The sequence below is a fragment of the Capra hircus genome, chromosome 1 (assembly GCF_001704415.2).
Source record: "Capra hircus breed San Clemente chromosome 1, ASM170441v1, whole genome shotgun sequence".
Taxonomy (NCBI): domain Eukaryota; kingdom Metazoa; phylum Chordata; class Mammalia; order Artiodactyla; family Bovidae; genus Capra; species Capra hircus.
Window position 1 is genome coordinate 118,425,999 of NC_030808.1, and position 26,514 is coordinate 118,452,512.

Genomic DNA, 26,514 nt, shown 5'->3' on the forward strand with positions numbered 1-26,514 from the left:
AAGTCATTTTTCTATTCAAAACTAATCTCAGAGACCTGGTTAGAGGGTCAGAAATTTCAACCCCATCCTGCAACCTCTGGGGAGGGGAAAGAGGCTGGAGACTGACATATCAACTAATTGCCAATGACTTAATAATGTTTATAGAATGTTGAAAATTGACAGAGGAGCCTGGAGGGTTACAGTCCATAGGGTTGCAAAGAATTGGATACAACTGAAGCAACTTAGCTTGGATGCAATTTTGATATTGGGGGCTTCCCTGGTGGCTCAGCGGTAAAGAATCTGCCTGCCAAGCAGGAGACTTGAGTTTCATCCCTGGGTTGAGAAGATCCCCTGGAGAAGGAAATGGAAACCCACTTCAGTATTCTCGCCTGGGAAATCCCATGGACAGAGGCGCCTGGTCGGCTACAGTCCATGGGGTTGTAGAATAATCAGACATGACTTAAGGAAACAACAACAATATTATAGTTTAAGACAACTAGTTTCTGGGTTTGTTTTGTTTGAATCTAAATGTAGCTCCACGTAGCTCGACTTTTTTTAAAAGTATAAGTACAGCACAATTTTAAATATTTATATAAATTAGGTTTTTTCTCTTGAATTAAAAGCAAACATGTTATAGAGTATTAATACTTTCCAAAAGATAATAAACTAAACATAAATACTTCTGGGATCAACATTTTAAGGTTTCACGATAAAAAACACTTTGGGTATCAAGAAAAATAAATAAACAGACTTCTGATTTCTGTACCATTTTCCCCATTATGTTCGTATAACTCCTGTTTTTATTATTAACAATAATTTCCATTTATTGTTTGCTGCTTCTCTATCATCTGACACTGTTTTGCACACACAATCTCATTTAACCCACAAATTTATCTTTGTGGGAAATGTACCATTTTTTAATTCCCATCTCACAGGTTAGAAGTTGAGACTTAAGAAAGTTGTCAAGCTGTGTTCTGAGGTTACCAGTAGAAACAGTGGCAATGAGGTCAGGCAACCCTTGAGTTCTTTTGTTTCATTTTGTTTGGCTGCACCATACAGCTTGTGAAATCTTAGTTCCTCAACTAGGGATTGAACCCAAGCCCTTGGCAGAGTCCTAACAATTGGACCACTGGGGAATTACCAAACCTTGAATTCTTTAAACCACTGTCTACATTATATTTAACATTTTAGAGCCAAGGTTCCTTCCCATAACCTTCTCCTTATCTCATCAGAATTAGAGGAGTCTGTGGCTCTTTAAATTTAGGGCAATAATTTGGAAGGGAGCATTCCTCAATTCACTTCAGTCTTATTATTCATAAAATGATAATCAAATTATCCAACTTTTTTTTTGCCTCCTTTTCCTAGACAGTAAGAGATATGAATTTATTCCTGTTATTAGTTCTCAGAGAAGTAGAGACAAAGATGTGAACTCTTAAGAGGAAAGCTGTTCCAGTCTTCTACCAATAAACTTATCAACTGTGATGTTTTTTTCAGCCATCAATTTGCCCCTTTCTTTGTCCTTTTCGTGTCCCCTGTAGTTTAAACAGTGCTTGGTGAATAGTGAGCATAGAGAAACAAAAAGAGGACTAAATAAAAGACAGATACATAGAGTCAGAATATTTGAGCAAATTGCGCATCCCATGCCAGTATAAGATCCCTTGGTCATTTCCTCGTTAAGCCCTGTCCTTTGCTTGGTATGAAACTTGCCAGACTCAATTTCAACCCCCACCCCAACTTCCTTCTGCAAACACGCTCAGGGTTCTGTCTTGAGTGTTGTAACTCAGAGGAAAATGACTTATTTTAAAAAGCGGCAAAAGCACCGCATTCCTTTGGCACAGGATGAAGACCAGCTCAGCTCTTCAGCCAGTCGATCTTTGTCTATTGTTCTCCAAACAGTAAACCACTATTTCCACATCGACAAGATCCTGGGCTGCATTTCTGTCCGAGTCCTGGCTCCTCATGAATATGAACTGAAGGGCTCTGACCCAGAAAGTGGTAGGTAACCTCGAGAAAGAAAAAAAAAGACAGGTAGGGGGGAAAACAAACAAAACCAAACAGGCTTGATGTAATTCTACACTCTTGAAATCTCCTGCAGGTTCTGAGCAGGGTAAAATGGGGTCTCGGAAGTGTGGAAGCTGCCTGAGTAGTTTGCTGATTCCTCTTGCACTTTGGAGTATAATTGTGAACATATTATTGTATTTCCCCAATGGGCAAGCTTCCTATGCATCCAGCAATAAACTCACCAACTACGTCTGGTATTTTGAAGGAATCTGTTTCTCAGGTATCATGGTAAGTGTAACTTTGGAGAAGCTGGGATTGCCGAAGGGGAGTTTTTACTAAGAATTGACTTGTTCCTAGTGAAAATGATGAATCATGGAAAAATCATTCTACGAGTCCTGGGTTTGGGATTTGGAAGATGGATGGGGACAAAAAGGCAGGAAGTCTGTGAGGACTTGGAGGGTAGCTTTGTTTTCAATAACCTGCTTATTTATATAGCTTCAGCAATGCAGGAAGTTAATCCTATTAAAAGTTGATGGGATGTAGAAATATTATGTCCTCATGAAAGTTATATGTGAACTTATGCTATTTAATCTCCAGTAGCATTGCCCTTTTCCAGAATGGATTTTCTATTTACCCTCATGATTTCTCTAGCTTGGAGGGATATTAAGACAACAGAAAAGGCATAAACTTGAAGATTCAGACAAACTTGAGTTCCAGCCTAAGCTCTGTTATTTGTGTCATGAGACTTTAAAGCAAGCTACTCAGTGCCTTTGGGCCTCTGTGTCCTCATTTGAAGAATGTGAATGATGACATTTACTTTTGAGGGAAATTGTGGGGATTAAATAAAATCTCATGTACGAAGTGCCCAGGGTAGAGACTGACATGTTGTAGGTAGCCAGTGACTATTGTGATTATTAATACTGAGTGAAGGATGGGCCATACCATCATTAAATTGTCTGACATTATACCCCTAATGATAGTGGTGTTTTTGAAAACTAAATCAAGGTATTTGCAGTAAGAATCCACAAATGAACGTTTTCCTGATGACTTTGTCCCGTTTAAAAACAAACTGATAATAAATCATGTTTGCAATTCAGTGAAAAAGACATTTTTTCCGGTTGTATCGTTTCTAAAAACTCCCACATTGTGTGCTCTAACTTTCCTATGCTAATAATAGCAGAAAAGAAAATCCACTGTAGTCTATCTCTACACCTTTGTGGGTGATTCATGGGGTCGCAAAGAGTCGGACACGACTGAGCGACTGAACTGAACTGAATTTTGTAATATTTGGATAGCTATGTTGAAAAATGGTTTCATTTAGTTACCGCTTTCACATTAAATTAATAAACTTTGAATCATTAATACCCAGTGCTACTGCACACGCTATATGCTAGGTATATAATCAATGTTGATGGTGATACTATCAATAAATGTAAGCCTTTGGGAGAAATTTTTGATATGATATATTAAGACCTATGAAAATACTTATGTGTTTTGACTCAGTGATCCTAAATCTGAGAATTCATTCTGAGGAAATAATCCAAAATAAGGAAAGAAATGTGTACACAGATGTTTGTGGCAGCACTATCTGCATGCGTGTGCTCAGTCACCTCAGTTGTGTCTGACTCTTTGTGACCCCATGGACCGTAGCCCCTTCAGCATTATTTATAATAGCATAAAGCTAGAAGCATCACAGTATAGACATGGCCAAATAAATTATGGTCTATTAATTTCATAACTGATGAAAGTTATGATTATGAACATAAAACAACATGGAAAGTGCGTGCATATTATTTTGTGTTAAGGAAAACAGATATAACAAGATTGTGAATACATTATGTTTGCAGCTATGTAAAATACACACATGTGGGAGTAAATAGTCAAAACATGAGAAAATAGTGGAATTTTTGGTAATTTTCCTCCATTGTTCTTGAGCCCTCTGTCCTGCACTTATACTTTACAACAAAAAGAGAAAGCAGTTTCTCTTTCAACACAGAACATGCCTGTGTTTCTGCTTTGACACAGGACTCTAGGATTGAGGTTTAATTATTTCCAACAGTATTGTAATGAGGTTGATTTTGGCACCTAGTTTACTGTGTCTTTTCTTGCTATTCTTTCTCTCAATATATAATTGTAATAAACAGGAGATTTGCAAGGCATTATTAAAGTTAAACCAGAATCTCTTGAAACTGTGATAATTAACGGTGTTGAAAGGAGGGGAACGTAGGACTAACTTTTGCTTATAGTCCATGTAAAATTTAAAACTGTGAAAAGAACTTACTCTCTATTTTTCACTGTTTAGGACTTCTTGAAAAATACTCTTTCAAGAGCAAATCCTTTTAGGAGAAAAGGGAGGAATATAGATAAATAATTAAATACATAGGTAAATAAATGATGGGCTGAAGGAATTTGGAAACTGGGAATGCTCACTCCAAGCAGTAAAATAACAATGGGCTAACTCCACTGACAGATTCAGTACTGAACAGTAGGAGAAAAGGATAGGTGGAGAATTTGCCAGAAATAATTCAGGACTCATACTTTGCCAAACCAACAACTGTACTATAAAGAAATCCATGTTCTTTCCAGAACTTAAATCTTTTGCCTAAGATATCAAGAGAGGGAAGTAGAATACACTGAATTCTCCCAGTTTGTTGATACAGGCAAAACATGTTGGAAAATTTGAATCTGAGATGATCTGAATGCTCTTTCCTTTGGATTAAGAGATTTAGTTTCAGATTAACTATACCTTTCACCTGCCTTCTCAGAGGGCAGAAAGTGGAAAGAGGATGGAAAATGCCAAGATCTGGAGGGTGGTTTTCCTTTGTTCTACAACCAAGTCAGTAAGAAGTGTAGGTTTGCTATAGACAATGGTAATCTCATGTCTATACTATTTATTCCTGCTTAATCATTATTTCTTTAAATTTTTGTTTATTTATTTTTTAAATTTTAGTTATTTATTTTTTACTGTGCTGGGTCTTCTTGCTACGTGCATGCTTTCTCTACTTGTGGCAAGTGCATAGTCTTCCCATAGTAATGGCTTCTCACTTGAGACCCGTGGCCTTAGTTGTCCTGGGCGATGTGGAATCTTCCTAAAGCCAGGATAAAACCCATGTTCCCTGCATTGGCAGACAGATTCCCAACCATTAGACTACCAGGGCAGGCCAATCATTAGCCTTTCATAGTTGATAGCTATGATAATAATAGCTAGTATTTATCAGTCACTTGTTATAAATCAAGCACTCTATTCAAGATTTTACATATATAATACCTTATAATAACCTAAAGAGGTGAGTTCTCAGCACCATTTTATAGGAAAGGACTCTCAAGTTTACCCAGCTATTAAGTGGAAGAGCTGGGATTTGAACCCAGATCTACCAGATCCCAGAGTCTATGCGCTGAAACACCAAATTCTGGTTATGAGCTTGAATGCAAACTAGGGTTCCATTTCTTATATTTTTTCTCTTCCTTACAATAGATGCTTGCAGTAGCAGCAGTTCTTCTTGTATTGGAGAATGACAACAACTATAAATGTTGCCAGAGTGAAAACTGCAGCAAAAAATACATGGTAAGAGCAAATAGTATTTTGAGGATGGTTGAGTGGGCTCTGGCTTCCTTTCCTCTCACTCAGAAACACGAAAATACTGACACTATTGTACCCTTTCCATGATCCTGTCATTTCAGAGTCCAAGAATTTACTTTCACAAAAATTCTCTTCCACTTTGCATACAGTTTTCCTCCACTTTTGTTCTGCTTATATTCTTCTAGAAATTCAAGATCTAAAGATACATGAATTAGAATATAATACTACCTCTTCCTAACTGGGTTTCTGTGAGTCTATTTTTTTCCCTTATCAAGTTTACAGAGGCTAATTTACAATGAAGTGAAATAAAGTCACTCAGTCGTGTCCGACTCTTTGAGACCCCATGGACTGTAGCCTACTATGCTCCTCCGTCCATGGGATTTTCCAGGCAAGAGTACTGGAGTGGGTTGCCATTTCCTTCTCCAGAGGATCTTCCTGACCCAGGGATTGAACCCAGGTCTCCCGCGCTGTAGGCAGACGCTTTACCTTCTGAGCCACCAGGGAAGTCCGACAAACAGTAAATGGCTTCAATTAAAAGTGCAAAATTCCATGAGTTTTGACAGTGAACTCCACCCATGAAACTACCATCATAGTCAAGAGATGGAACATTTCCATCATCCTAAAAAGATTAATCTTTGATCTGCTTTTTATCATTATAGATTAGTTAGTATTCTATATAAATGAAATCACAGAGAATTCATCTTATGTGTCTGGTTCCTTCGAAGTAGTGTGAGATTTATCCCTGTATATATTATGTACATTTTTAAATTGGAACTTTAAAAATAATTAAAATAGAATCAAGAGAGAATAATACAACCACATTTTCTAAGCTTATGCTCAACAAGTAGGTTGTTGGGCTCCTGTATTTCCATCATTATCCAACTTCCCCTCCTCATGATCATCATTACTTATTCATATTTGCATAACACTTCACAGTTCATTCACATTTACTCAGTGAATTATATTATTGCTATTCCTGTTTTATAGATGAGTCCCCTGTGACTCGAAGAGAATATGATTCATTAACTAGGGGGAGCTTTACCAGAGGTCTTGGAGGCATTCTTTGCAACAGTGGTTCTACACAATGGCTGTACACTACAATGATCTGGGAGCTTGGTGTTAGAATCCCACCCCCAGAGACCCTGACTTAGTTGGTCCCAGGTGCAATCAAATTTAAATGTGCAGCCAGGATTGTGTGGCTTGCTTTCCTTGACTGTTGCTTTTGAAAGATTGAATTAGTTGTTTAATTTACCACTGTGCCTCTTGTGGGGAAAGAGTTAGAAGATTGAAATATATTCCCTCTGTGTGTCTGTTTTTTTAACCAATTGACTCAACCAGCCCTCAGTAATTGCTGGTATGATACTACAGAAAAGTTTTCAAAATTGTTTAGGTGAAACAATGGATTCAAGTAAATTTTATGATACTCAGGAAATTTCTAGAAAATAAATGTTTGTACCATTAAGTATCTAATAAAAATCCATGTGTTCAGTTTGCCTTAACTCACTATTAGCATTTCCTGCACAAATTGATGCTAGAAATAGTGTAGCGTTTTGATACTGTCTTATAATTGACATTGCATGAGACGGCTGGCATCTCAGTGAGAAGAGCAGGAGGAAGGCAGAAAGAATTCCTTGGATTCCCTGCTTGGTTCTTTCAAAGTATGATCTAGAATAGGGATCCCAACTGATGTACTCCCAGATGCCAAATATTTGATAGCAATGAAATACATGAGGCTGTAGACATTAGAGCAAATTTTCTATTTAAGGAGGTGAGGGAACTGCTGCTCAGATCCAACCAATGGCTGCCACTGTATTGGTAGCCATATAATTCTCTGCTTTTAATAGGAAGTGGAAATACGGAGTTTTTAAGTAACACTTTACAATTATAAAATGTTGGCAATTAATTCTCATTTAAACACACCTTGCAGGCCAAATTTGGGCCTGCACCAGTTTGTAACTTCTTAAGCTCTAGAGTGGAAATTTAGGTCAGCCAAGATTTATTTTGTAGAGGAGAAAGAAGTTTTCCTCAACCCTCTTAAGATCCCTGGTTGGATATGAGAATTAAACTGATGACATATTAACATGAGAAAAGCATACAAATTATATTGAGTTTTTACATGTATATGGTGATTTTCATGAGAGAATGAAGACCCGAACATGTGCCTAGAACAGCAAGCTTCTAAACTTTTTAGACAAAGAAGTAATAAAATTGTGAAGAATGGCTAAGACAGAGAGATTTGGGTTAGGATAGAGAAAGGTGAAGAAGTAACTAGGAAGAGAAACATTTATTAATACAAATTTCTTGACCCCAAATTTCAGACTCTGGTAATAAGAATATCTTGTTTCCTCCTGGTTCAGGGATGGTACCTCTCACCTGAGTGTTTAATGACTTGATTCAGGGGAGAGGGGTGAGAGGGTAGGGGAGGTCAGAGTGAACATTCTGCTTCTGTGGTTTCCTCAAACTCCTTCAGCTTAAGATAGTAATGTGCCAAGGTGCCATATTTTGGGGTAGTGTGTCCTCAATCCCATTATTCTTCTGTCTGAAACTTCCTTGAAGAAGGTTCACAGTCCAGAAACTGAGGGCATAAATTGTCCAATAACCCAATGAATCAGTCTCTCAGTCCTGGGCATTCACATGAAAACAAACAAGCAAAAAGTTAATAGCCAGAATGAACTATAAACTCAAGTTTTGAGTCCCGAGGGTGGCTAGTTGAGAAGGTCTCTAAGAAGTCTTCTAGTTGTTGAAACTCCAAGTCAGATGGAGTGAGAGCAGGGAAAGGTAATCTGACCAAGTTTTCTGCTTCATAGCTTGAATGTCTCTGGAAAAGCCATCAAGTATTCTGCTGAACTTTCTGAGAGGCTCACACAGAAACAGGAACAGATTGTCTAACATGAGCTATAGTGGCGTTTTTTCTAAAATTTATATCAAGTTGCCTAGCTTTAGCTTGTCCGGTTTCAGAAAAAGGGAAGTTTTAGTTCTTAATGATTCCAAGTCAGAAGAAGGGTGGAAGAAAAATTGGAAACATTAATCTGGGGAATTGTAGCCAGATATTGAAAGGAACTAAAGGAATTTAGGATCCAGACCAGTGTATAGGTGGATAACAAAAACTCAAAGACAATGAATAAGACTAGAATCTGATATCCACAAAGTATGTTATGATTTTCCAATGATTTTCCATATTTTTTTCCTATACAATCACCCTCATTTCTATCAGAGATAGTCAAAGACTAATTCATTTATGAAATAAGTCTAGTTGCATTAAACTTGGCCTGGTTATTTACATAAGTTCAGCAAGAATAGTGATGACCATATAGGCTCTTTTAATGTCCTCTTTGCTGGAAATTTTCATAAAGAATCTCAGATGAGACTTTTCTAACCTCTCCCCAGGCTAGGAAGACAAGCCAAGGAAAATTCCCATAGATTTCAGTTAATTTCTTTCTTCTTTAGGTCCCCCAAATATCCTGAGATTTCTGCACCTGCCAGGAAGTGACTTTCGTTACCCACCTGGTAAAGCCGCTGGGAATCCTGTAAGCAAGGTACCAGGCCACTTTTTCCAAGGGACTTCATTGGCTCCATTAAGTCAACCTTAGTTCCTTAAAGTTGTCTGGTCATATATAATTCCATGCATATTCTCAAATCCAACATTCTAGTCAAAGCCTTGGTAATATAACCAATGTTTCCAATTGTGTCATGTTAAAGAAGAGCAGATTCTTATTGAACTTATGCAAATAATTATATTGCCAGAAAAATAAAAATAATCACTAAGAGTTTTCAAATTTTGGTGGGATCAGGTAGGAAGATACAGTAATTATTTCATCTTTGTTCATAAAGGTATACTTTACAAAATTGCTCTAAAATATAGATAGCTGAAGAGAAAAGAGAAAACAGTTTCCTTAAATATGGAAAGCAAAATATTAAGGAACCAGCAGTGTTTTAAAGAGAAAGTAATAAAGAATTATAACTCATCAGTTCCATGTACTTAATTTTTCTCCTGCATGATCTTGTGTTAACCATTTTATGAATCCATCAGTTTCTCTATAAGAGTTTTGGAAAGTTTCACTCAGTTCAGTGATATGCTGTTAAAGTTATCACAAACCTGTACTTGTTAGCATTCTTTCTATGAATCTCCTTGAAAATAAACACTTCTGCAAAAGCATCAGAATAAAACAATAACTCTCTGTTAATGACAAAAGACTTTAAAATGGCCATGGTTAAAGACCTGATGAGAGTTTTTGTGTGCTTAGTTACTCAGTCTTGTCCGACTCTTTGGGACCCTTTGGCCTGTAGCCTGCCGGCCTCCTCCATCCGTGGAACCTTTGGGGCAAGAATACTGGAGTGGGTTCTCATTTTCTCCTTCAGGGAATCTTTCTGGCCAAGGACTGAGCCCACGTCTCCTGTGTCTCCTGCATTGCAGATGAATTCTTTACTCATTGAGCTATCAGGGAAGCCCTAGTGAGAGTTTAATATAATACAAAAGACAATAATTGATTATTTCTGAGACATACAACATTTTAAGATAATAGCTAGAATTATGACTGATAACATTATACTGGGGCTTCCCAGGCGGCACTAGTGGTATAAGAAGGCAATGCAGGAGATTCAGGTTTGATCCCTGGGTTTGGAAGATCCCTTGGAGGAGGAAATGGTTATCCACTGTTATATTCTTACCTGGGAAATCCCATGGACAGAGGAGCCTGGCAGGCTAGAGTCCACGGGATCACAATGAGTCAGACATAACTGATTACACACACACAACATTATCTTAGGACATACTTTTCTAGGAATGCCATATAATTTGTGGAACATTTATATTAGTAACATGCACCCTACAAATATAACCTATAGAGGTTAAAAATCACTTCTTATTTGACAAAGCTTCCCATGTAATTTAACATATCAAGTAAACCTAATTATTCTCTCCTTCTCCTTCTCTCTCTCTTTTTAAGGAAAGAGAAAATATTACAGAGACGTTTCACTGGTCCTCTGGAAAATCCCAAATTTAGTTGGAGTTCGAAAAGACTTTAGAATTTTATTTGGGGGTAACTTTGTCAAAAACATCAAATATTAATAGGATCACAAGTCACTGTGAAACAATATTTGTGATCCATTTCACTAAAGATAAACAATTTCAAAGGTAAATACAGAAAGTTGCATAACTGTAAGACAAAATAGACAAGCAAAAACCTTTGACTCTAAGTAATGAAGACTCTATTGTCTTAAATAATCAAAGATGTGGTAAAAACAACATGAAGCCCAGGAAATTATTTTGATGAAACACAAAATCTTTGCTTCTGGGTAGATTACACAAAAGGTTAAACACCTTTCATGATTTCTTATCAAGAGGATACCAACAGTCCAATAAAATTTGTGATAAGACCCCATTCTAGCTTTTCATCCATGTACTTTTGACATTGGGGGCTTCCCAGGTGGCTCATTGGTGAAGAATCTGTCTGCCAAGCAGGAGACACAGGTTCCTGATCTCTGGGATCAGGAAGACCCTTGGGAAGACCCTTTGGAGAAGGCAATGGCAACCCACTTCAGTATTCTTGCCTGGGAAATCCCATAGACAGGGGAGCCTTGTGGGCTACTGTTTGTGGGATTGCAAAGAGTCAGACACGACTTAGTAAAACAATGACAACTTTTCATGTTAAAGCCAGATTGACCGCATAAGATTTCCTCTCTCTCTTTTTTTTCAACTCTCTATATTCAGCCAATTTGTCCTTTTTTCTCCTCTTTTGCTTTCTGAAACAACCAATTATTTTATTTGGAATTACTCTTTTCCCTTAACAAAAAGTCATCTCTATAGCTCATACCTTTAATCAAAAGCACATCTTACTTTCCTTCCATACAGAGTCATTCCATAATTACTTCTAGTAACTTTGACTGAATAGGCTCTGGGAGTTGATGATGGACAGGGAAGCCTCAGGAAGTCCATGAGGTCGCAAAGAGTCAGACACACCTGAGTGACTGAACCGAACTTTAATCATATATGTTAATTAGAGTTCTTAACCTTTAGAAATTTTAATTTCTAGTGTAAACTTTAAGAAGTAAGCAATTATGAACTGTTACATATCAACATTCTATAATTGGAAAGTTTATGAATATATCATATTATTTTATAATTTCTGGAAGTATACATTTCCTCATAATATTAATACAGTTTTTCAGTATGGCACAAGACATGTTCACTAACAAGCTCAAATGATCTGTCCATTATCAGAGGACTGGAGTAACCCTGCTTAAATTTTTTCTTCTTTTTCTTAAGTGCAGAACTGCTCTGTTTCCAATCTTTTATAATGTCTTTTATAACTGTTTCTTATTTTTTATAATTTCTGCCAACATTTTGTGTTAGAAGAGGTTTTGGGATTGGTAAAGTTTGGTGGACTTTTGGTTTTACAGCTGCTTTTCTGGTTTTGTAAAGACTTAGTTTGTAAGACAAGGACAATTGTATTTTCATTCCTTGAAGAATTGAGTTGTAGCCTGAATGATAGCAAAAGGCTGACCTGCCCGTTAGACTACATCCTCCTCAAGTTGTTTCCGTATATCAGGGAGAAGATTTCCAGCTATGATGCAAATGGAAATATCTCCATGTTCTAAATTTAGATCTGCGTGTGTTTGGAACATTTTCATAAATCATTCTACAAAGCCTTCCGCATGTTTTCTTTCCTGTGAGTACACAGCATTATTGCCACTTAGGAGAGAAAGCTTTTTTAAAAAAGTTTCTATCACTCTCTGAATATCAACCTCCAATTCAGCCAACTTCTAACCATACAACTCTTTAAAAAATGTTTCAAGGATTTAAACCAAAGGTATACTTATCAAGTGACTCAAAATCAGCACTTAACCATGGGCACGAATGTAAAAGTTGCTCAGTCATGTCCGACTCTTTGTGACCCCATGAACTATATAGCCTGCCAGGCTCCTCATTCCATGGAATTCTCCAGGTCAGAATACTGCAGTGGGTAACCATTCCCTTGTCTAGGGGATCTTTCCAACCCAGGGATCGAACCCCAGTCTCAAGCATTGCAGGCAGATTCTTTATCATTTGAGCCACCAGGGAAGCCCAAAGGCATAAAAGATGTCCCTAAATAAGGTACAAGACATACAGGCTTCTTAAGATCCAAAACCTCTTCCAAAGATAGCTGTTTGGCTACACCCCACAGGCCTACAAGCTTCAAGACAGAAGAAAGCTCCTGGAGTTGGCAACTGAGACATTAGAGATTTAATGGATGGGGGCCCTTACACACTTGAAGAGAGGTCCTGGAGTGACAAGCCCCACCCTCATCCATGTGCAGTGGATGGCAGGCAGGATATGATGGCAGTCTTCACTCCCTGGGGTGGTGGGGGGGGGAAGATTGCCAGCTATAGTGGAATTTATGTCAGTTGGCTCATTAGTTACCAGGAAAACCATCAGAAGGGCACACCTCTCATTGGTTCTTTAATAAGAACAATCATTAACTGAGGTCTGAGGCAAGTAAATAGGAAGGTCAGTCTTGTGAGTAAGGTGTAGGTGAAGAAGGCACTGGTTGAGCAAGATATGTACAGACAGTGAAAGAGCGGCCATCTTGAGGGGCCTAACTATACAATAGCCAAAAGAAAAAGATTGAGACAATCTCTCCAAAGAGCAGTTGGGAGGATGCTAGCCCCAAATGGGGCATGATCACATTTCTGTATAGTCATCCTTACAGGGCTTACAGTCTGACATTTGGCTGTTTGCTAAAGCAAGAACTGACATTTGCATGCCCTGATGGGCAGAAAGCCAAGCCAAGTTTTGAGGACACACAAACAAGAGACAATCAGGAAAGCAATACCTAATTTTGGGATAGAAAGAATCAATAACCAATTCAGGGACTTCCCTGTTAGTACAGTGGCTAAGACTTTGAGGTCCCAAATGCGGGGAGCCTGGGTTTCATCCCTGGTTGGGGAACTAGATCCCACATCTGCAATGAAGAGCAAGGATCTCATGTGCCACAACTAATACCCAGCATGGCTAAATAAATAAATAATTAATAAATATTAAAAAAAAATAACCAGTGAGTACCCCCAAATCAAATTGTAATCAGAGTCACAATCTCAGAAACTAATTCTTACAAATGCTTTTCTCCTGCCAGTCTGAATCTGGAAAGGAATGGATTTTTATCACCTTTGTCCAACTGGCCCACCCAGGTAGAGAGTTAAGAAACTAACTCAGCAAGAATTCTTCTGCCAGCTTATGTCAGAGGTCTAGGGTCTCTGACTGCAACCTCAGGACTGAGCAGGGTGTCCTCAAGAGACGGCGCTCCATGGTGGGTGACAGAAACTGTAAGAAAGAAAACAAGTTTTCCTCCACCTTTTTAGGGTCCCTAACTAGGTCTGAATATTAAACTGACAAAGACGAGTTGAGAAAAGCATACAGATTTTATAGAATATTTCCATGTTTTGGTGAGACTTCCACAGGAGTCTACACAAAAGAATGAAGACCCAAAGATAAGACCAGAGTAGGAAGCTTCTGTGCCTTTTAAACAATGAAACAACAATTAACTTGCAAAGAATTGGCAAGTCAGAGGGGTTTGGGCTAGGAGTACTAAATGGTGAAAAAGTAACTCAGAAGGTAAGTTTAGTTTAACAAGGTTTATGCAGATTTCTTGGCCCCAAATTTCCAGTCTGGTGGTAGGAATGTCTTCCTTCCTCCGGGTGCAGGGAGGGTACTTTTCACATGGGAGTTTTATGACCCGTTTCAAGGAAGATGGGTGAAAAGTTAGGGGGTGTCAGATAGAGTGAACTTCTTGCTTCTGCCGTTTCCTCAAACTCCTTCAGCTTAAGATAGTAATATGCCAAGATGCCATATATTGGAGCAGCATGACTTGAACCCCATGAACTTCTTGGTTGCTATCATTTCCTCTGTGGAGTGTCATTTTCTGCCAACATTCTGTGGGTCATTATCTTTGGAAAACAAATGTTGGCCAAATAAGAACACTTGAAATAATAGATAATATTTTGATTATATTGTTCACTTTTCAAATAATTTTTATATACATTCTATCCTTTAATTGTTGAACTAATCCTAGGTGCTCTAACCATCTGCATCATCTACACTTAATAGAAAATGAAACTGTGACTCAGAGAGAGTCTTATTCCCACTTTATTTTGAAGCTACTTGGTTTGACTCTGCAATTGTATCCTCTCATTAGAGTGTAATCTATATATGTATACATATATATGTATTATGCTATGTCTGCAACTTCCCCAAATGAGAAAATTCTACACTTATCCTTTTAGCAAACTGCTTAAGGCTATATTTGGTAAATAAGAAACTCAGTCTTTTGAAAACATACTTCTTCCTTTTTCAAAGATGGCTTTGATGAATAGGTAATATTTTTTACGAAGTATAACAGAAATCTATTGCAAAAATAACCATTTATTTCATCCTATGAGGAGGCAAAACTCTATTATAATCAATATGAGAAACATAATTTAAAAGAGCTTTCATCCTATGTGAAGCTACCAAGGAGATCACTAATATCAAATAGGAAAACAAAGCATAATTGTTTTTTTCTTTCTTTCATTTTTAAAATACTTTTTTCTGATTTTCCATAATTATCATGTATCAATGTCAGTTCAGTTCAGTTCAGTCACTCAGTCGTGTCCGACTCTGCGACCCCATGGACCGCAGCATGCCAGGCCTCCCTGTCCATCACTCCTGGAGTTTACCCAAACTCATGTCCATTGAGTCAGTGATGCTATCCAACCATCTCATCCTCTGTTGTCCCCTACTCCTCTTGCCCTCAATCTTTCCCAGCATTAGGTTCTTTTCAAATGAGTCAGTTCTTCGCATCAGGTGGCCAAAGTATTGGAGTTTCAGCTTCAACCTCAGTCCTTCCAATGAACACCCAGGACTGATCTCCTTTAGGATGGACTGGTTGGATTTCCTTGCAGTCCAAGGGACTCTCAAGAGTCTTCTCCAACACCACAGTTCAAAAGCATCAATTCTTCAGCACTCAGCTTTCTTTATAGTCCAACTCTCACATCTATACATGACTATTGGAAAAACCTTGACTAGACAGATCTTTGTTGGCAAAGTAATGGCTCTGCTTTTTAATATGCTATCTAGGTTGGTCATTGCTTTCTTTTTAAGGAGTAAGTGTCTTTTAATTTCATGGCTGCAATCATCATCCACAGTGATTTTGGAGTCCAGAAAAAAAAGTCAGCTACTGTTTCCACTGTTTCCCCATCTATTTGCCATGAAGTGATGGGACCAGATGCCATGATCTTAGTTTTCTGAATGTTGAGCTTTAAGCCAACTTTTTCACTTTCCTCTTTCACTTTCATCAAAAAGCTCTTAAGTTCTTCTTCACTTTCTGCCATAAGGGTGGTGTCATCTGCATATCTGATATCAATGTTACATTCATCAAATAATTCTAAACGAAGAAATATAATTTGAGATAACTTTTGTTCCACAAATCACAGGTTTTTTCTTCTCATTTTTAATTATCTCAGCTTTTGAATTTATCAACTGGCTTTTGCATGTTTTTGTTTCGCCATCCTACTCTCACTTGAAATCAACATTTTTAAAACTAAATTAAATTTTCTCCCTAACCAAACTGCATTTCTTGACACCCCAGTTTCTGTCTCTTTTTCATTCAAGTCCCAAACTTTGGAATTTTTTTCAGCCTATCTCTAGCTACTCATTGCCTCTTTAATGTCTTTCCATCCAGTGCATGTCTTTGTCAACACGACTTGAAGTTTTCTCTACTTGGAATTCTTCTTTGGGGCTCACACACTTCTGGTTGTTAGGCTACCCTTGTTATAAGACGTTTCCAAAATAATTTATTGGCTCATGTCACTTCCTTGCCCAAGCTAATCCTATGTCTTGTTGGGAAAAGGGCTATTCCAGGTCTACGTTCTAAGTTGCTTCAGTTGTGTCTGACCCTTTGTGGCCCCATGATCTACAGCCCACCATGTTCCTCAGTCCATGGGATTCTCCAGGCAAGAATACTGGAGTGGGTAGCCATTCCCTTCTCCAGGGGATCTTCCAAACCCAGGGATCAAACTCACATCTCCTGCACATGGATTCTTTTCTTTCTTTTTTCACACTGTACATTTTTTTTTAATTTTTATTTTTACTTTATTTTACTTTACAATACTGTATTGGTTTTGCCATACATTGACAGGAATCCGCCCCGGGTGTACATGAGTTCCCAATCCTGAAACCCCCTCCCACCTCCCACCCCATATCATCTCTCTGGATCATCCCCATGCACCACTAGTGCCACCTTCCAGATCTAGGGATACCTTGTGCCAGAAAGCAAGGAGGGGCTCAAGGATGACAGGCATATGTCTAAGGGCACAGGGATTGACTTGAAGGGATGTTCTCACTGGTTATATTTGGGCCATTTGAGCACCAAAAATAATAACAATTATGAGTTATAACACAATGAATTAGAAAATCCATTAGTCCACAATAAAGCAGAAAGAGAGAGGCAGAGAAGAGGAACAAGAAATAGAAGTTCTTCTGTGCAGAAAAAGGATAACTTACAAATGTAGGAAAAATGATAGAATTAGAAAGCAGCATTGGGATTCCCTGGTGGCTCAGACAATAAAGAATCTGTCTGCAATGTGGGAGACCTGGGTTTGATTGCTGGGTTGGTAAGGTCCCCTGGAGGAGGGCATGGCAACCCACTCCAGGATTCTTGCCTGGAAAATCCCCATGGACAGAGAAGCCTGGTGGGCTATAGTCCATGGGGTCACAAAGAGTCAGACACAACTGAGCAACGAAGCACAGCACATAATACAACCACTGATTATGATGATTGGTGATCAGTGAGTATGAGGATCAGTAGATGCCAAATCCATCCATTGAAATGTCTTTTGGGAACAAGATATGACAGTATCTAAGTACTAGCTTACAAATTACTTTCTAATTGCAAAGTAGAAAATATCCATTTATAGATCCAAAGGACACCACTTTAATCAAGAGATCAAATTTAGCATCATCAGTAGCAGTGAGAGGCCCATAATGGACACACACAGATCAAGTGTTCTTGCCAAAAGTTTCATCCAGGTCCAGTTGTGAGAAACAGTCAGAAAATCCCTAAATGTGAGATTTTCTACAAGAAAACTGGCTGGGACTCTTAAAAAATAATTGAATATTCTAAAAGAAAAAAGGTCGGTATGAACAGTATAGTTTAAAGGAAATTAAAGAGATGTAGCCTTGTGCATAAACCTTCCTTGGCTCCTATACGAAAAAAGTGAAAACCAATTGCAGAGTAATAGAATATATTTCTTCTTGGAAGATAAGTACTGGTGTTTAGGGATGAGATATCCCAATACCTGCAAGCTATTTTCAAATGATTAAGCAACAAAAATGTAATAAATGTATATTTGGATAAGTAAATTGATGTGTGTATAGATGTACATATATATACAGAGAAGGAGGGAGGAAGAGCAAGCAGAAGTGGTAGATGTCACAAGAGGTGAGTCTAAGTAAAGGGTAGTATACTTTCAACATCTGTGTAAACTTGAAAATTTTTTAATGAAAGGTTGTGGGAGGAGAGAAGCCACTTGCCCAGAAGGATGACATCTGATCTCCTTGATCCAGCATCCAAAGCTATCTTTTGCCTGGATCTCCTAAGCTGCATTCACTTGATAAGCTGGATCGTGTCCTGTCGACCCTGTTTTCTCAGTATCAGCACCATGCCCATAAGGTCTTAATAAACTCCCCTCTACTCCTCTGCAGGAATTCCTTCTTATTCTTTTTACTGGAGTATAATTGCTTCACAATGTTGTGTTGGTTTCTGCTATACAATGAAGTGAATCAGCTGTGTATATATATACATATATCCCCTCCTTCTTGAGACCCTTTCAGCACTCCCATCCCACCCTCTAGGTCATCACAGAGTACCAAGCTGAGCTCCCTGTGCTTTATAGCATGTTCCCACTAGCCATCTCTTTTATATATGGAATATTACACAGCCATAAAAAGGAACACAATAAGATCATTTGTAGAGATGTGAAATTCCCATTTAGATCAGACCAATCTACTTAATCTCACAACTTAGCTTGCATAGATCTATCAGTAAACATTGCTCATTCTTTCTACTCAAATAAGAATCAATCCATTCTCACTTGAGTATAAATATGACCATATAGGCTAACATCTGCTATTTCCCTGCATATTCCTGTATGTGAAAATATTCAATTATGATCTTAAGAGAAATACAAGGATCATAACTTTTGATTCTTAGAGAATCCACCCTACCTAGGAAATAAATCTTCCATAAAGAAGCATAGATTGATTGATACACATCCTTTCATTGTATTCATGTATGAGTTTAGCATTATTTTGATATCAAACTTCCAGAAAAAAAAGAAAGAAATTCAGTAAATTAACTAATTTTCTCTGTGAACTAATCAAGGAAAAAAATCATTTAAAAACTTATTTTTCAGATCAAGTGGGTTTGGATTAAATGTTTCTATTTTTCTGTGGACATTGGTATTGCACAGAGTGCAATAGGCTTGGATGAGTAGGGGAAGGTTACCTATCTGATCGTTTGCTTACAATATCCTCTTATCTCATTCTATGGCACTAACCTCCTTCTATGTTTAATTTAGACACTGCTGTCGATGATCTTTTCTGCTCTTGGAATTGCCTTCTCTGGATACTGCCTGGTCATATCTGCTCTGGGCCTTCTTCAAGGTCCGTATTGCCGTACTCTTGATGGCTGGGAGTATGCCTTTGAAGGCACTGCAGGACGGTAAGGAATAATTCCCTGATTTGGGAGGATATCTGAAAGTCAGAAACACCTGACTTCATGCTCAGACTCACTTTCTGTGATCACTTTGTGGTTCTGTGCATCTACCTTAGTCCAGAATTTACTTAATAGTTTACTGACACCCTGACCAATTTGTTCCTACATAGTCATTGTTTATATATATATATATATATTTTTTTTTCCCTCCAGTCTTTTAATGCCACATGCATGACAGCATGTTGACGCTGTCATTAGCATTTCCAGATGAAAGCCATGTTTCTGCTCTACTGCAGAACTAATTAATTGTTATTGTGGTCTGGCAATTGCTGGAGCTTTGAGGATCTAAGTTGTTCTGAGAAGTCAGTTTTGTTTTGTGGCCAAAGCACATTGGACATGTAGACTCTTACAGATGTAAAATGGCTTGGCTGGGATAGCATCACAGTGCCCTCAAATGGTGCCATCTGGGGCTATACCATCAGGAGCCACACACAGAGAGAACCAGGCAGGATGGGCAGTGAAGTGCGGTCTGAGATCCAAGGACAGAGTAGGTGCAAGAGTTTGTGGAAGCAACCAGGAGCTTACTGAGTATGTCGCGAAGAAGACTCCAAGGGGTGGTCTTGCTCTGAAGGCTGGTAGTTCAGTCAGGTGCTGAGGGACCCAAGCCTGGATTACAGAATGCCTCACACTGGCATTGTACTGGACTCATAGGCCCTTCAGCTTGAGAAGAAGAAGGGCCTGGACAGAGATACAAGAGAGATCCACTGAATCTCTCCCTGTCTCATTCTGTGCTCAGAATTCTAACAGAATAAATGAGGGAGGGTCTTACCTTTCCTTGGGGAAGTTACACCTTCTTCCCCATGACTGGTTCTATTGTTCAGTCTCATCCATGGGACTGCCCTGGTGGTCCAGTGATTAAGAATTCAACTTCCAATGCAGGAAGAGCCTTCCAATGGCAAGAACTAAAGAGCCTCCTGATGAAAGTGAAAGAAGGCTTAAAACTCAACATTCATAAGATGAAGATCATGGCATCTGGTCCCAGCACTTTATGGCAAACAAATGGGGAAACAATGGAAACAGTGACAGACTTTATTTTCTTGTGCTCCAAAATCATTGCAGTTGGTGACTGCAGCCATGAAATTAAAAGATGCTTGCCCCTTGTAAAAAAAGCTATGACCAACCTAGACAGCATATTAAAAAGCAGAGACATTACTTTTCTGACAAAGGTCTGTCTAGTCAAAGCTATGGTTTTTCCAGTAGTTATGTATGGATATGACAGATGAACCAAAAAGAAAGCTGAGTGATGAAGAATTGATACTTTTGAACTGTGGTGTTCAAGAAGACTCTTGAGCGTCCCTTGGACTGCAAGGAGATCAAACCAGTTGATCCTAAAGGAAATCAGTCCTGAATATTCATTGGAAGGACTGATGCAGAAGGTGAAATTCCAATATTTTTGCCACCTGATGGAAAGAACTGACTCATTGGAAAAGACCATGATGCTGGGAAAGATTGAAGTCAGGAGGAGAAGGGGACAACAGAGGATGAGATGATTGGATGGCATCACTGGCTCGATGAACATGAGTTTGAAGAAACTCCAAGAGTTGGTGATGGACAGGGAGGCCTGGAGAGCTGTAGTCCATGGGGTCACAAAGAATTGGATGCAACTGAGTGACTGAACTGAACTTTCAATGCAGAGGACATAGGTTGGATACCTGGTCTAGGAACTAAGAGCCCACATGGGTACATCCTGAGTCATGTCTGATTCTCTGCAATCTCATGCCCACCAGTCTCCTCTGTCCATGAGATTCTCCAGTCACAAATACTGGAGTGTATTGCCATGCCCTTCTCCAGGGGATCTTCCTGACCCAGGGATCAAACCCAAGTTTCTTGCATCTCCTGCATTGGCAGGTGGCTTCTTTACTACTGAGCCATCTGGGAAGCCCAAGATCCCACATGCCCTGGGGCAACTAACTGACAAACTACTGAGCCAGTTCAGCCAAAAATAAAAGTAGATAAATACATATTTTAAAAAGGAAAACAAAGCTCACATCCATTTCAGGCCTTATATACTCACCTCATCCAGCTGGACAGCACAACTGCTTCTGTGCCCATAGTTGCTTTTATTCTAAAGCTTCCTCAAGACGCCGCATGCTGTGGGCAGAGCTCTCCTCCAGGTCTGAGAACATAGAAAATTATTTCAGGTTTTTTCTGAACACTTGAAGGAGACACGCCTTTGGGACTGAAGGGGCTCAGGAAAGGGGACGTTAATGTAGAAAGTCCCACTGGGTACGAAGAGTCATTTTTTATGCCGTCAACCCTTAAACTTTTCCCCACCACCAAACCAAATAAGGCTCCAATTTCAATGCGAAAGTTGCCCAAATCAGTTCTTTTTTTAATATTTATTTTTACTTTATGTATTTTTTGGTTGTGCCAGGTCTTAGTTGCACCTCGCAGGATCCTTGATCTTCGTCATGGCATGTGGCATCGCAACTGGGTCCCCTGAATTAGGAGCTCGGAGTCTTAGGACCACGAGGGAAGTTCCCCCCAGACTGGTTATTCATATGTACATTTATTCAACAAATATTTATTAAGCACCTACTATGTCCAGGCCTTGGATTAGGTGCTAGAGAATCAAAAATAAATCACACAGGTTCACTTCCCTCTAGAAACTCACACAAACCTAAGAGAACATTCTGCTGAGATGACAGCATTAGAATGTACATTTCCCTTGGAGCATAGGGCTTCTATGCTTGTGAATCTGGGTTCAAGCCTTCCCATCTCCTACTTGCAAACTGTATGGGCTTAGACAAAAGCTGTGGGATATCTCCAAGACTCTGTAGACTGGAGGTAATCATCATTTCGCAATTGAAAATTAAACAGAAGTAAAGCACAAATTAAATGTAATAATCTCTCAACACGCCAAGTTTTATTATTAAAGTCGTGGCTTTGCATAACCTTCTTTATCATGTGACGTCTTCCATTTGCTAAGTGGCGGGCAAGTTTAGCCATTGGCTCAGCCTCTGGCATCCTGACCAGTGAGGATCTGGAATCGGTCTCATTCAACAAGCATTTGTTGATCTTTGCAACGTGCCAGGCACTGCCTTAGGCCTTAGATGCGCCTGTTCAGAGATGGATAAATAATTACAGTGTTCTCAGAGTACACTATTTAGTGAGGAACTAGATACACAGATAAAGCTATGGATATATTTATAACATAATGAAGTAAATGCTGTGGTAAACTGTGTATAGAGATTGTGGAGAGAATGAATATCAGGGCAAACTTCTCTGTTGCTTCCGAGACCCTGCTAGTGCACTCATGCCTCATTCTATTTATACAAGGAAAATAAACAGAACCATATCCTAGTTTGAAAATAGAAATCTTGCAAGTCATCTTCCTTTAAGGTGTTGGATGATCTGTGCAAAGGATAGACTGGGAACAGTCTAGAGAAAAGATCTTGAAGTGATTCTCTTTCCTAGTGGCTGAGATTGAACTAGGATTAGGAGGGTGTATGAAGTGGCTCTTGGGAAATGATCACAGGAAATTACATCTGCATCATGCTTTATAGATTCCAAAGCATTTCTACATTCTTCTCATCAAATATTCACAATAATTCTAGGGTTAGGTATTTTGCACCCATTGTCCAGATCAAAGAGGTAAAGTTCCTCACCCTAGATCCTACAGATTCAGGAGTTGTGAGTCCATATTCACTACTGTTTACCACTTGCGACACCCATTAGCAATATTAAGAAATTTTCAAGAGTGCCTCTGAATGTCCCAGAACATAGAGAAAAGGAAATGAAGAAAGGGAAGAAGGAGAGTTATGTGCCACTTGGCTGGCACCAAGGTTGCCTGAATGGCTGCTTTGGGAAAAATCATCTTGCTTATTAACAAGATATTTACAAGCAACTCTGCCCTGTAATTGGACTTGATTGCTTTTCTTCAGGGGATTTTTTTTTTTTTAAGCGATCAGTTTTTACTTCAATTTAGTTCAACAAAGAGAGTGTCACATTTGGAGAAATGCTAATGGCCATAACTGACCTGGAAGTGGGCAAAACTCAGTCAGGATAATTTAGCATGGTTTAAAGATTATCTTAAAGTAAAGGTGGTTTAATCCTCAGAATCCTGTGCTTAGCTAGATGAATCAAACTACTGGGTCTTTTGCATTTTCCCTTCATACGCTCAATTTTCTTAGAAGCTGCAGAACATACAGTGGACCCCAGACCAGCAGCATCACCTGAGAACTTAGAAACACAGTCTCTAGTCCCATCCAGACCTTCTGGATCTGAAGTTCTGGGCTGGGGCCCAGGAATCTGCATTTTCACAAGCCTTCCAGACAATCGATGTATGCTCAAATTCGCACTTTTCCAGTGGCTCAGCAAGAACCTGACTGTAAAGCAGAAGACACAAGAGACTCAGGTTCAGTCCCTGGGTTGAGAAGGAAATGGCATCCACTCCAGTATTTTTGCCTGGGATATCCCATGGACAGAGAAGCCTGGCAGGATACAGTCCATGGGGTCACAAAGAGTCAGACACAACTGAGCACATATGCATGCATGCTCAAATTTAAGAACTGCTGTTATAAAGGGCTTTGGGACAGAGTATAGGAATAAATAACGTCATTTCTCTTTGTTGTTTTACCACTTGTTACTTTATATGCAATGCTAGCTCAGCCCTGTCCCTGAGAGCCCAGGCTAACTTCGGGCTCCTAGGAAATAGTCAATCTCTGCCTCTCTTGGTGTTGACATGTGCAGCTTCTCATTGCTGTTGAATTCTTCAATAAGCATCTTGCCTCCTAAGTGAATTAGAATTGTCTGAGGCAAGCATGTTCACAATAAACATAGCTCAGTGCTGTGCATACCACATGTTCAATATTTATATTTGAATAATTTGATTAATTAATATTGAATAATATTATTTTTAATTATTAATAATTATATTTTAATCATATACATTAATTTCCCAAACGTATGAAAACTTACATCCTTCTTCCTTGGATCAAGTCTTTAAGCTTGGCCATGCGTCGTGTTGACCAACTGCTTCTTCTCTCTCAGTTTCCTTACAGATTCCAGAGAATGGGTTCAGTGCCTGGAACCCGCGCACGTAGTGGAATGGAACATCATCTTATTTTCTATTCTCATAGCTCTCAGTGGACTTCAAGTGATTGTCTGCCTCATCAGAGTGGTCATTCAGCTGTCCAAGACTCTCTGTGGAACCTATTCAGTCATCATCCAGGTAACAGACCCCCACTGGCACCTGTACCTCCTCCTTTACCGCCGCTGTCCAGGATGCAGTGTGTCTTGCTGGAAGACTTTTTGGAATGGCATCGTTTTCCTTCCGTTCCTACTCCCCTCATCTTTACTCAGCCTCTAATATCTCAATTTTTTCTTATATTCCAGTGTGTCTGTTGGCTTGTCTAAATGGACTGAACCAAAGGAATAATTGTAAAATCATCTTCTGTGTTCCGTGGTGAAAACCACACAAATGTTTTGAATGAGGAACATTTCTATGTAGAAATAACCCAAAGCTCAAAGAAATCTGACCATTCATTAAGAATGTCCCTGTTCATAAAATTGTCAAAGGCTCACAAACTAATCCCAGTGAAGAAATTTCTCTTTTGAATGCTGCTACATTCAGCTATTCATAATAATCTTTCCTTATGATGGAGTTATTAGTGGGTGGTTTTGAAGAAGGGAAACATGTCTTTATCCTATTGAATTGACGGTACTTCTGTTTCATCTGCTAAAATATTAATGTTAATTTAGTTACAGTTGAAACTGTTAAAATTATTCAGCAAGTTCAGACTAAAGAGAAATCAAGAATGAGACAACTTGCATCTTGTTTAACAAAATATAATGGTTAATACCTTTTCTAATAATTTCAAATAGATATTTTCCTATTCTATCACATTTAGAATGCAAACTCTAAGTTTAAGTTGCTACCTGGATTATGGATCATTAATCAAGTCAACTTTACTCACTTTGTTTTTCTTTATTTTTTATAGCCTGGAATCATTTGAATAAGGAAAAGAATGTTTTTCTTCATCAAGATATGGCCATCGACCTATGTCTTCTGAATGGACTTGAGGGTCATATTCAAATGATGTTTTTTTCCCCCAGATGGTGTTTGCTGTCCTCACTGGAATGCTGTCCTTCCTTTTAAAATTTTTTTCAAAGCTATACGTGTCAGGATCTTCTGAAATGTTCATACCTTTTTGATCAAATAAAATCAAACAAATCCAACTTTAATAAACTTCACTCTGAAAATAAATAAGAATACAAGATAAAACTTCATGCAAACACATATATTTGAACATTATTTAATATTCTGGAAAATTAGAAATACACAGAAAATTGAACTTTATGGAAAGGATTAAATAAAGCATGGTACATTCTTTGTAATATGATATAAAATGATGTTTTAAAGATAATGAGTACTGGGGCCTTCCCTGGTGGTCCAGTGGTTAAGACTCCAAGCTCCCAGTGCAGGGGGCAAGGGTTTGATGCCTGGTTGGGGAGCTAGGATCCCACACATTGCATGGAGCAGCCAAAAAAATAAAATAATAAATAAAGATTATGAGTTGTAGTAGTGAAAAAGCAGGTTACAAATTTATATTTGCAGTATAAGCATAACTATCTAAAACAAACAAAACCAAACAATCAAAATGTAGGATAAGAACTAAATCTAGCAGGATTTACACAAAAATGTCAGCTGTGGTTGATTTGGGTCACAGGTGACCCTTCCTACTCTTCTATATTTTTCATGTTTTTTTAAATTAGTTTTTACTATTCAAATACTTTTAAAAAAACATATTTTTACTGTAAAAAATTTGTTATTTTTCCAAACTTTGAAGGAATATGCTTTTCCAAATGTTTTCCAACCCTGACTGTCTGTAAACATCACAGAATAACACTTCAGTCAATGTTCAGTGGGGAAAATAGTGAGATAGATTAGCCAAGAAAAAGAGTTGTATATAAACTTACACAATCTAACTGAGCCCTTGGCCTTATTTTCTCACTCCTGGTGGGGACTATGGTGGGCTACAAGAGGTAGACTTGAAATAAATGAGCAGTTGAGGATACGCTCAGTGGTTTAGAGAAAGTGACGACTAACTAGTTGATACCTGTGTCATGGCAAGTTACCACTACTGTATTTATTTTTTTAAGTTTTTTAAAAACTTATGAGCTTTCTACCTATACTTCTATAACCTCCTGGAGGACAGTAGTCAT

The 26,514-nt window shown here is 38.6% G+C and overlaps 1 protein-coding gene across 3 annotated transcripts; it reads left to right on the forward strand.

Moving 5' to 3' along the window:
* On the forward strand, nt 1,713-25,686 carry TM4SF18 (transmembrane 4 L six family member 18). Of its 3 annotated transcripts, none has more exons than XM_005675459.3 (6): nt 1,713-1,974; nt 2,075-2,268; nt 5,456-5,545; nt 19,151-19,293; nt 24,340-24,520; nt 25,290-25,686. In XM_005675459.3, the coding sequence occupies exons 1-6, from the start codon at nt 1,770-1,772 to the stop codon at nt 25,302-25,304; spliced, it is 828 nt and encodes a 275-aa protein (XP_005675516.2). In that variant the 5' UTR covers nt 1,713-1,769; the 3' UTR covers nt 25,305-25,686. The 3 variants fall into 3 exon arrangements, with proteins under 3 accessions (XP_005675516.2, XP_005675515.2, XP_017904584.1); XM_005675458.3 differs by having other exon boundaries at nt 24,429-24,520; XM_018049095.1 differs by lacking the exon at nt 19,151-19,293 and having other exon boundaries at nt 1,753-1,974.